The sequence below is a fragment of the Ostrea edulis genome, chromosome 3 (genome assembly GCF_947568905.1).
Source record: "Ostrea edulis chromosome 3, xbOstEdul1.1, whole genome shotgun sequence".
Taxonomy (NCBI): domain Eukaryota; kingdom Metazoa; phylum Mollusca; class Bivalvia; order Ostreida; family Ostreidae; genus Ostrea; species Ostrea edulis.
Genome location: NC_079166.1, coordinates 22,689,853 through 22,702,629, shown reverse-complemented (window position 1 = coordinate 22,702,629; position 12,777 = coordinate 22,689,853). Strand labels below are relative to the sequence as shown.

Below are 12,777 nucleotides of genomic sequence, written 5' to 3'. Positions count from 1 at the left end.
TTTCCTCTTAATTCAGATAACACAGAAATTTGTAAAGATTTTTTTTAAAAATACTGATATTGATTTTAACTCTACCCTTAAATAAACTTGGGTTTCATATGGTTACTACTAAGTCTTTAATTTTGTTGATATTTGAGCCTTAAAACAAACATGATTACATTTGCAAGAAAATTAATTAAGTTCAACTAAAAAAAAAATAATATGCAAAATTAATTCATTGCTTTAAAATACACATACTACATGTATATCTATCAAAATTCATATGCATGATGTTCATAACCGCACTACATTAATGAAAAGATGAAATAGACGAGAATCAAAGAAGTAAAATACAGACCTTAGTCACGAAGGAAGAATTGTTTTAGCACACTAAAACTGATGTCTCCCCTTCCATTTTCAATAGTTTTTTTTTAAAAATATATTTAGGGATCATCTTTAAAATGGAAAATTAAGACTTACAGTGCATAACATTTGCCTATATGTATATGAGCTTCAAACAAGGAACAGTGTTGTGAACATATGATAGTAAATTAAATTTGCCAACATACCAAATATCGAAGGCCTACGTAAAATAACAAAAAAGTTATGGCCGGACAAAAATGCCCAAATAATTCCTATAATTGACCTTTACATAAAAGATCAAGGTCAAAGGTCATCAAAAATGTACATGACACACTGTCTTATCATAGTATACCCACATGTATACCAAATATCAAAGGCCTATGTCAATAGACAAAAAAGTTATGTCCCAGACAAACTTTGTATGAGAAACGGAAGAAGATGAATTCACACTAAAATGATATGTCCCCCTTTTAGAAAGGGGAGACATAATTAAATCAAACGCTTGTCAAAAGTATTGGATCCCATAAATCTTAACACTTCAACACAATAGCCACCTTCATTTTGAACAATAAATGGCAAAAATAAACATCAGTAACACATTTCTTTCCTTTTCATCTGAGGTGTAGCTTTGGAATTTAGTGACATCATGTATTGGAATAGGTGACCTACATACACAGGTATATTTGTTTTAAATCGGCGACGCCTATTGGAATAGGTGATATCACATATCTGCCTTTCTTACTACATTAAATAGTATTTACATTTCCAGTAGTCATTGCCTTCTATATCTTTACCAATAGTAATGACACATCCATTTCATGAATGTGATGCAGCTGTGAACAATGTGCGTATGAATCTTGATAAATACACATGTAGAATGGCTATTTTAATGACTGGAAATTCTGATAGAAATGAATTTTTCACTCATATTGAGAAGCCACCAGTAGTAGGTACTAGGCTAGATAGAATGTTCTATCGTTAAAGTGATAATGTTCTATGGACTCAGTTAGGGCCTGTCCCGAGACACAGTTATAGTGTTAAATCTAGAGAGGGCACACATATCATATGTTCAAAAGGACACTTTTCATCGCGGCAAGGCAATCTCGAAACACTTTCATTGTATCATACTATGATAGTAATAGAATAATCATTTAACCTCTTTAAAAGTTTAAAATACCTGCTGACTCGATTTTAAACTTTTCAATCAACCTTGTGAAATAAAGAAAAATAGTTTATATTAACAAATATTTTTTAAAAAATTATAGAGAAAAAAGGGCATGGCGCCAGCCAAAAAGGGCATGACGCGGCACCATGCTAGTTTGCTTTAGATTTAACACTAATTTAGATTCTAACTAGGCTAGTGTCTCAGATCTTCATTTGTTGATTGATTGAATATTGATTAATATCCCTCTCGAGAATATATTTCACTCATATGCAGGGCTCGAAATTAGCGAGAAATACTCGCAAAATGCGAGTACATTTGAAAAATAGCGAGTAAAAATAGTGGACACTCGAAAATCTTAGCGAGTGGTGATTTACAAACTATGATCATATCGTATCCATTTCATAGGGTGATGCGCTATTAGCTTTTGTTAGGTCACCTGAATTCATTCAGGTGACCTATTGCTATCTGTTTTTGTCCGTCGTCGTGCGTCGTGTGTTAACATTTGAACATTTTCAGCTTCTTCTCTGAAACCCCTGAACCAATTTCAACCAATTTTGGCATATAGCATCTGTGGGTGAAGGGGAACAAAAATTGTGAAATTCGTGGTCCCTGCCCCCCTGGGGCCTGAGGGGTGGGGCAAAAACCATCAAAATGAGTGTAATTTTAAAAAATCTTCTTCTTTACTCCTGGACATCAAGAAGCCAAACTGTGGGCATAATTATAATGAGCATTGAGCCCTCTACCAAAATTGTGAAATTCATGGCCCCTTGGGCAGGGGTTCTTGTGTTAGGGTGGGGCTCTATTGGTCATATAGTGAAAATGGCAAAAACCATCAAAATGAGTGTAATTTTAAAAAATCTTCTTCTTTACTCCTGGACATCAAGAAGCCAAACTGTGGGCATAATTATAATGAGCATTGAGCCCTCTACCAAAATTGTGAAATTCATGGCCCCTGGGGCAGGGGTTCTTGTGTTAGGGTGGGGCTCTATTGGTCATATAGTGAAAATGTAGAAATTCTTTGAAAATCTTCTCTGTCTCTGGGTATTAAGTAGACAAACTAATAGCATGGTAATGATGAGCAAGGATGCCTCTTTATACCTCCCGCAACAAGTTATGGGTGGGGGGGGGGGGGTATACTGGAATCGAGTTGTCCGTCCGTCCGTCTGTAGACGCAATGGTTTCCGGGCTCTAAAGCATTATCCTTTCCACCTACTGTCACCATATCATATATATGGACTACCCATGGGATGAAGATGTTCCCTATCGATTTTGGGGTCAAAAGGTCAAAGATCAAGCACACTGGACATCGAAGTAGCAATAGGGTTTCCGGGCTCTAAAGTGTTATCCTTTCCACCTACAGTCACCATATCATACATATGGACTACCCATAGGATGAAGATGTTCAATATTGATTTTAGGGTCAAAAGGTCAAAGGTCAAGCGCACTGGACATTGAAGTAGCAATATGGTTTCCGGGCTCTAAAGCGTTATCCTTTCCACCTACAGTCACCATATCAAACATATGGACTACCCATGGGATGAAGATGTTCCCTATCGATTTTGGGGTCAAAAGGTCAAAGGTCAAGCGCACTGGACATTGAAGTAGCAATATGGTTTCCGGGCTCTAAAGCGTTATCCTTTCCACCTACAGTCACCATATCAAACATATGGACTACCCATGGGATGAAGATGTTCCCTATCGATTTTGGGGTCAAAAGGTCAAAGGTCAAGCGCACTGGACATTGAAGTAGCAATATGGTTTCCGGGCTCTAAAGCGTTATCCTTTCCACCTACAGTCACCATATCATACATATGGACTACTAATGGGATGAAGATGATCCCTATCGATTTTGGGGTCAAAAGGTCAAAGGTCAAGCGCACTGGACATTGAAGTAGCAATATGGTTTCCGGGCTCTAAAGCGTTATCCTTTCCACCTACAGTCACCATATCATATATATGGACTACTAATGGGATGAAGATGATCCCTATCGATTTTGGGGTCAAAAGGTCAAAGGTCACGCGCACTGGACATTGAAGTAGCAATATGGTTTCCGGGCTCTAAAGCGTTATCCTTTCCACCTACAGTCACCATATCATACATATGGACTACCCATGGGATGAAGATGTTCCCTATTGACTTTGGGGTCAAAAGGTCAAAGGTCATGCACACTGGACATCGAAGTAGCAACACTCAGAAAAGAGGTAGTTTATACCTATTACCAACACCCTTTGGGAGATTGGGGTAAGCGGGGGGTATTATTAGTGAGCATTACTCACAGTACCTCTTGTTAAAAATTGTGAAATTCATGGCCCCTGGATCAGGGGTTCTGGTGCTAGGGTGGGGCTCTATAAGTCATATAGTGAAAATGCATTATTTCTTTGAAAATCTTCTTCTCTGTCCTTGGGTATTAAGTAGACAAACCAATAGCATGATTATGATGAGCAAGGATGCCTCTTTCAAAATTGTGAAATTTATGGCCCCTGGGTCAGGGGTTCTGGTATTAGGGTGGGGCCCTATTGATCATATAGTGAAAATGCATTTTATTTCTTTGAAAATCTTCTCCTCTGCTGCTGGGTATTAAGTAGACAAACTAATAGTATGATAATGATGATCAAGGATGCTTCTTTCAAAACTGAAATTTATGGCCCCTGAGTCAGGGGTTCTGGTGTAAAGGCGGGGCTGACCACATAGCTATTCAATGTTTCTTCCATCCAAAAGTAAAATTCTTATATTTAAACACAAACCTAATTCAAACATTGGAAGGTTGTTACATGATACTCAGGTGACCTATAAGGCCCTTGGGCCTCTTGTTAAACTTGCACTCTGAATCCTACTGTAAACGCTTACATGAACGACCGATTTCAACAACCGTTTCTATCTGGATTTTTCCTTTACGATTTTTTAAGAAACTCGAAGTCAAACAAATGCTTTAATGGTCGGATATCGCATCATGATGAAAAATATACACAAGTTCACTTATAGGGGTGATTAAATTGAATTCCAAGTATAAGGTTTTTGTTATTCATTTATCTAAAAAAAAAAATCAGAGTCTATGTTTTACCAAGTCTTCCGGTAGTTATTTTTATCAGAATCATGAGAATGTCATATCTAAATTGATTTATTGTCATATTGAGGTCGGGTTGTAGTGATGACATGAGTGCACTGCTCACTGCGTAGACGATTATTAAAAAAGTTCATGGGGCTCGTGATCGTGCTGCTTATAAAACCATGAGTCCCGGATTCGCTTTGAAAAATCACTAGTGACAACCCTGATGTGGCATGAAATTGGAAGAATGGATCTAGACCTGCGATAAACAGGTTGTGGATTAGATCAAGGTGTGATAATCAAGAGACCTAAACATTGCACCATATGACTTATGCAACTTACTGTCTTGTCCAAACGATGCCTGTTGACCCACTAAGCTCAGTAATGAATAATAATGGGGAAAATCAATGATTTAAAAAAAAAAACATATGAAAAAAGAGCACTGCTTCATTATTTTTATTTTATCTTGTAGGTTTTCATTTTAGCCTGTAGATTTTTTACCCACAGGCTAAAATTAGCCTGTGGTAGAAAAAGTTAAAGTTTTGACCCCTCAATGGAGATGTCACCACTGCCGGTGAAGGGTTGCAAAATTTAGGCCTATGCTCCGCGCTTATGGCCTTTGAGTAGGGAGGGATCTTTATCGTGTCACAGTTGCTGTGACACGGGATCTCGGTTTTTGCGGTCTCATCTGAAAGACCGCCCCATTTAGCCGCATTGTACGACAAACAAGGAGTACTGAAGACCTAGTTTCTGTGGAAACGAGGGGGTTATTTATATTTGGTCTAGGAAAGACCGAATATGAATAACCCCGTTTCCACAGAAATTACTGAAGACCTAGCCCCAAGGGACTCTTCATTCATATTTATTACAGAGTTGTGGAAAACTGCCGGTCATGCCGGCAAAACCGATTAAAAATGCTTGCAACCGGTATAAACGCCATCGATGTCAGTCCAAATGACCGGCCTGGGTTTTTTTTTTTTTTTAAGGTTTTGTTTCCTGTAAGCATCAGTGCATTTTTCAGCGCAATTATCTTATAAAACTAAAATGCGATTGCGTAACAGGGTTCCAACTTAGACTGAATACCTTAGGGGCCAAGTGGGCCCCAGAATAAGAAATCCTGTTAGCCCACATGAAATTTTAGTAGCCCACACATATCATGAAATTGAATAACATGTTTTTTTTTACAAGAAAAAAACATCAGGTCACATTGCAATTTATTTAAAAAACTTAAAATATCAATATTTAAATTCTACTTCCTTTGAACTCCGTAATTCTTTCAAATACCTCTCTCATTTCGTCAACCTAGCAACTTTATGATCTTCACGGCGTCTGACTTTAACACACGTTTCTTCAGACTTTTTATGTTATTTCAAAATTTCTCAGCTTTACGATGCTGTCAAGTTTATAACTTCGGCAAGCTGTCACAACTATTGGACCTTTCGTGTCATGTTCTGTACACACAGCACATCATCCCCTTTTTGCCGTCTTCGAGCCATATTCTCCCCTTCTTTCCACTTTCGTTAAAAGCAGACGCTTTCTTTTCGTTTGAAGTAACCCTTGCGTTGTTCAACTTCTGGTTTAATTACATTTTGGAAGGTATGATACCCCAGGAATCATGAATGTCTCGCCAAGTGGCAAAACCTAAACCGAAAATTGAACTTCAATTATAATAGGACTCGGATCGGTCGGAAAGAAAAATGTTGATCGGACAATTACGGTCGCCAAGTGGGAGACGAGAACGAAAATGTTGGGTGCCCACAAGCAAAGTTTTGTCGCCAATGCAAGTGGGCGAGCGGTAATTTGGAACCCTGCATAATACTTTTTTCCTTAAACGAGATCGAGGCTGATGAAAGCAAAACAAGCATGGCCGCGTGGCCCATTAAATTTACAGCTGGAGCGAAACCAGGTAAAAAACGTAAACTAACAGATGAAGACAAGGTTGAATACGAAAGATCTCGACAAAGAGAATTCAAACACAATTGGACAGAGGGGCGGGAATGGTTGAAATTCGATGGTGTTAAAATGACATGCAGTATTTGCATTGACAGACTGCCAGCTGCGTACCAAATAACCGCTTACAAAATTTTATCATCGCCTCATTAAACTACAGGTACTCTTCTATAACAGATCATGAAAATTCTGTTCTTAACCGAGGAGCTGTGGAGATTTCACAAGCATAGAAATGGAGACTGAGTAAATGTAATTATGAAGTATAACGATGTTTAATAAAGGAAATAAATGTGTACTTTTTGGTGTTTTTTTTTTTTTTTTATTATTTTGTGACTTTAGATTTCGGATTGGCTTAAATTACTTCGGACTGGCTTATGTTGTATTCTTGTCAGTCCGAATGACTGGCTAGGCACTATCTAAAAATGTTTTCCACAACTCTGCATATATATCACTTCTTTTTCTCATATGCCTATAATTTGTCCTACGTACACTAAGTTATCCCTTAGGGCTCTGAATTTTCAATAAACATATTCTACATTATAGTACACATAAATCATGTAAATAGTAAAATTTCTGATGAAACTTTTTTTTGAGGACGAGGAAATTCAAGAAGTGCTGATTACACAACACTGGTAACAAACCTCTCGTATAAATTAAACCTTCTTAATTGAGCATAGGAACTTTTATGATCATGACAATAATTATTAGAATCAAATAGAACTGACTACCTGTTCTGCGAATCGTTCGAAAAAATGAGCCGCATCTATTTATGCAGGGCGCCGCCATTGTTACATTGGAGTTTCTCGGACGTTTAGTCTCATTACTCGTATGAAGATCATTTCGTAACGCCTCGGAAAAGTACTTTCATGCATCATATACAAATTATTTCAATAGAACTGCAACGGCCGGTTAGCTCAGTCGGTTAGAGCGTCGTGCTAATAACGCGAATGTCGTGGGTTCGACCCCCACACTGGCCATAATTTTTTCCCCCTATTTATACAATGATACAACCTATTCATGTGTTCTGACCCAAACATATCATATAACACTGTATTTAGAGGCTTATGAATGTCTTTTCTGACCTTGTATCTCTTTAGATCCGACAGTAGGTTGTCGTTAGGTTTTCTTGCTTATATATATATATATATATATATATAGACCTATTTATATAATAAATTTATTTATATAATAAAGAAAAATTACAACGCCGAAAATGAAACCTGTTGAGTTATTTACTGTGTTCTAATTTTTTCTTTATTATGTGGATATTTATACTTGCATTTTTGGATTATATTTATATACAAAGCACTAAAATGACCACGGCAACCAGATTGTCATGCCTGATGTTGATTCCATTTCCTAGGCTGCTTATTCTTTGTTTTTGTTTATAGTTGGTCCACTTTGTTTACTTATTCAAACTTGTTATTTACATTATTTTTCTCTCAAATTTTGTTCATTTCTAAAATCGTTTATATAGTGTTCATTCTTTTACATAATTAATTTTTAGGTTTTTTTTTTTTTTTTCCTTATTATTATCTTTTATAAATTATTCATTCTTAATGCATAGTTAAAATAGAATCTCTCTGGATACGTGTCATTGTAGTATTGGGTTAATTCGTTCCACTTGAGATTAATTAAGTCTATTTTTATCACTTCGTATATTTTGGATCAGCTCTTTGGACGAACAAGGCATGTCCTAATTCGCTCCATTTTTAAGATTGATTGGCAAGCCTAAAGACAAAAAACATGTAGTCTGCGTTGTAAATACGTTTGTAGATTGTTGTAGTTGTAGTGCTAGATGTATTTATATGTAGTTTTTGTTATTATTCTCTGTTGATATTGGCCACATCATGCAATTCTTTTCGTTTGTCCTGAAGAAGGGACGGGTCGTCCTGAAAATTAGACAATCTGGTTGTTCGTGTCGCTGGTCATTTTAGTGCTTTGTATAATTTTTTTGTATTTGACCTTGTATCCATGTTGTGGATCCGACACATTTAGGTATCGGGTGTTGTTGGAACTGTTGGAACTTAGTGCTTCAGTTCATTGCTATTTCTGTGCTTTATATAAAATATTTCGAATGCAATGTGTATCATGTATGATCCTCTTAAAATGTACGTTAAATAACTGTATCCCATTTCCATTCTCAATGACCGTGTATCGTGTGACAGCGTGGCGAGAATTCCATCGTCATCGAAAGCAGGTTTTTAGACTTGCCTAGATGATCGAGCGGTCTAGCGCGCTAGTTACATGCTGCTAGATTTGGTTCCGCAGGTTGTGAGTTCAACCCCGGGTAGGGGCGGATTTGGGTATCCAAATAAAGTGAAATTTTCTGTGCTTTATATTAAATATGTCTTCACTTAGGGCAGTTATGTTCATTCAAGAGTTCATTGCTATTTCTGTGCTTTATATATATCGGAGATTTATCTTATATATCTGTAGTTTCAAAGATTTAGATATATTCCTTAAAAATTGCGTAGTCCTATTTTTACGGTAGGGAGAGGTCAATCAAATATGAAAAGTCGTATATTGCCAAAAGTTTGAAATTTCTGAATCTCCTTTGTGTAAATTACGTAAGGAAAATGAAATTAAATCAGGTCCTGTGTAATACAAATTTGATTTGATTTTGTTGAATGCAGGAACTTCTCCCCAACATGTGCTTGTATTTCGTATATTCAGTGTAAATACCTGTGTACAAAATGTCCTTGTCAGATCCCCGCTGCTTTATTCTCATTCCTCGTGTTGCGAAATAGTTATAAATTAAATCAAGTAAACTAATCTTGAATCCTTAAAAAAAACCTTCCGTGTAGAACTGAACAGAGGCATAACAATTAGAAGAGGTCATTATGGGCCCTGATAATTATCATTATATTTAAAAACACAGCCTTCTTTTGATGAATCGTTAAGTGGCGTCAGTCACAAATATATATACATGTACTGGTCTTGTAATGTGCATTTCAGCTATTTATTCCACCAAGCTGAAGCTAGCAGCCAATAAGCACGTAGAATGGAAAATCATCAAAGGACTGAGGGTACTCATAGAAATCTATTTAATTTGAAACCTATTTTAAAGGAAATTTTAATTCTAATTCATGTTTTGAATTAATAAATGTCAATCGCAACACTCATGGGCAACTTAGGTCACATGAGAGGTTGTACATCAATGGTGAATTAATTTAAACAATATTTTATTATGTATGAAACATAAATGGATTAGGCAGCAGGCTTGCAGCCTATATAAGCCTTCTCCAATAAGGTACAAGGTGATTACATGTATGTATAATGATGAGCATGAGTATTTATACAATATGTATGATAAATATTGACAATATAAAAATCAATACATAATTCAAAAGGATGAAGATAGAATACATGTATCAATTGTATCACATAGCATTTCATGATAACATGGGAAATGTGTATTGTAAATGTATAGTAAACAAACAAAAACAGAAAAAAATGTCAAAAATAAGGTAGATGGTTAATAGAAAATAAGAAGAACTTTGATAACAAGTAAACATAAAAAAGGGGGGAGGGAGTACCGGTTCAAGGCTAAATACATAATACATATACTAGTAAGAGAATAGATAAATGCATTACAAATACATATTTTAAATGCATTGTTAAAGTCTTTTGCTTTGAAAGATGTAATTTTGAACAAATTTGAAGATCTTTGCATTATCGTTGAAATTAAGAGTTTCATTTCCACAGAGTAATAATTCTAAGGATATAGGAACATGCAGCTGCATTGCATTTATAGATTCAAATAAATTAAGTCTTAGTTCTGAGAACTGGACACATTCAAAGAAGAAATGAAATGCATTCTCAGCATGATAACCACCCATATCACAAGTAGCATTATCTCCAAGAAAATGACAATGTAAGTCAAAATGTAGGTTACTAGCATTATTTCTTAATTGACAATGAACAATATTTAGTCGACGTTTACCTAAATTAAACAATTTATTTGGTTTTCTATAACACATGTTTTTAATAGCAGTTTTAAACGACGCAAGAGTGGGGAGTTGTCTAATGTGAGTAGGTAGTTCGTTCCAAAGTTTGATTGTTGAAGGTAGGTAACTGTTCATGTATGATGATGCCCTACCTTGAGGTAAAATAAACCTTAGGTTGTCATAGTTTCTTAGATTATGTAAATTTTGTGAAGGAAAGTAAGGTAACAAAAGTTCTTGAAGATAGTGGGGAGCAATTCCATGAGCTATTTTGTAAAATAAATGAAGTTTATGAACTTTTCTTCTGGTTGATAAAGTGTCCCACCCTAATTCATCATAGAGTGCTGATCTGGAAGAATTTACTCTCATTCCCGTAATAATTCGTGCTGCAGAAACCTGCATATTTTCTAGCAAATTGGCTTCTCTTTCAGAACAATTGTCCCACGCTAAATCACTATATTCAAGAACTGGACGTATAAAAGAAAAATATATTTTTATCAATGATTGACGATCTAGCATACGCAAAATGTTTAGTCTACTAGATGCTTTTTCATGTATATCTAGTATATGTGATTTCCAAGGTGAATTGAATTTATATCTGTAATTTGTAATGAAAGGATGGAAAGAAATAAAATTGACCACACTTTTCATTTTCTGATCTTTTTGAACAATTAATTTTGTCACCTTACATACCAGGGCCGTAAATTACATGGAGGCGGAGAAGGCAGCTGCCTCCTCCAACTTTTGAGCCAAAAAAAAATTAAAATTTAAAGTTCATTAGAATTTATGTTGTTTCCAATAACTAAGAACATGATACCTCCCTTAAAAAGCATTCCAAATCTTTCTTTTAGAATGAGTTAGTCAAGTAACATCTTAGAAGGCCCTAGAATCAAGGATTTTGCACGAAACGTGTTCAGTGTGCACAAAATGTGCTCAGCGTCTGGGGGCCTGGGCGGCCCCCAGACCCCCGCCTAATTTCCTGCCTCCTCCAAATTGAAGGTTAATTTACGGCCCTGCATACAAGAAAGTAAATGCACATTGATAATTTAGCTCACCAGAATATTACCAGGGGCGGATCTAGGAATCGCGGTTAGAGAGGGCGCACTTTATTTAGACAGGGGGTGTGGGGCCGTCTTGAGGCCCCTTATGGGTCCAGGGCGAAGGCCTCGTTGGGGGCGAGCCCCCGGAAGCTCCTGGATTTTACAGTTTTTATGGGGCTTAAAATATGTCTCATATTATGTAGTCCTTTTTACTATTTTTTTTTCATTTTTTGATAGGGTGAAATTAATAAAATTACGCAAATTTTAAGGGTTTGGGGGGGGGGGTTAAGTTTTCCCAATAAAAGTAATTTAATAAATTAAAAGATTTGGTTATTTATTTCTCCGAAAGTGGAAGAAATTATTGCTTCTTTCATCATTTACATTTTTCCAAAAGAGATGCCACTATTTACCTTAAATTTGAAAATTTTAGTGGGGGCGCCCCCCCCCCCCCCTTAAATCCGTCACTGATTACGATCTTTGTCATTAAGTACCAATGAATAGATTGATATGATAGGGAAACCTATATGATGTGGGGTGCTTTATTATCTCAGGACTGATCCTATGCTCATGTGCTAATCCATTTAAAATCATATTGCATTCAAAAACCTTTCCTGTAAATTAGCTCACCTGAAGAGTGATAATCATTCCTTTCTAACAAAAGAAATTTTTTGAGCAAGTGCTGTTAGGAAAAAAGGATTTAATGATGAAACAAACACTTCCTCTGTAATATCTGGTGATAATACCTCCATCCGGCCAGTGTTATCAAAAAATGTGGATTAGCTCACTTGACTTTGACATTGCGCATGACCTACTAAAAACAGTATAAAAGGAGTTTTATGACTGCTTTTAGAGCTGTAATATATGAAGACAAGGCGGAAGGACCATCAAGGCAAGGTAGAGGACCCCTAGAACTATTATTCACCACTTTCAGTTTGGGGCTGTAGTGATACCACCAGTTGGCTCCTGGGGTCGGGACAGATTTTGAGTCCCTATATTTCTACTCTATGATGGGAGACAGGGACAATATATCCACTGATTGAGGTAGAGAATGCTAAGTGGTACTCGATGCCATTTAAAGAAGAGGACTGTGATACCCGGAAGTATTGTTTAGTCACCTGAACTTTGACATTTTTCGTATCTCATCATAGAGACTAAAGGGGTTTGATGCCTGCTTTTAGAGCTGTAATCTTTGAAGACAAGGCGGCAGGAACATCAAGGCAATGTAGCGGACCCCTATGGCCATTATTTACCGCTTTCAGTTTGAGGCTGTAGTGGTACCACCCGGT

The 12,777-nt window shown here is 36.5% G+C and overlaps 1 protein-coding gene and 1 non-coding gene across 3 annotated transcripts in view; one reads left to right on the top strand and one right to left on the bottom strand.

Moving 5' to 3' along the window:
• The window catches only part of LOC125673789 (ubiquinone biosynthesis protein COQ9, mitochondrial-like), a 20,949-nt gene extending 13,608 nt beyond the window's left edge, over nucleotides 1-7,341 (bottom strand). The window contains exon 1 of one of the 2 annotated variants that reach the window (XM_048910604.2): nucleotides 7,233-7,341. In XM_048910604.2, the coding sequence (XP_048766561.2) occupies nucleotides 7,233-7,290 (58 nt within the window). In that variant the 5' untranslated portion in view covers nucleotides 7,291-7,341. The remainder of the gene's footprint in view (nucleotides 1-7,232) is intronic. The other variant, XM_048910603.2, reaches the window with a different exon arrangement.
• Nucleotides 7,342-7,407: 66 nt separating this feature from the next.
• Trnai-aau (transfer RNA isoleucine (anticodon AAU)) lies at nucleotides 7,408-7,481 on the top strand. The gene has a single exon. It is a non-coding gene; the product is annotated as a tRNA-Ile (tRNA).
• The last annotated feature ends 5,296 nt before the right edge of the window (nucleotides 7,482-12,777 follow it).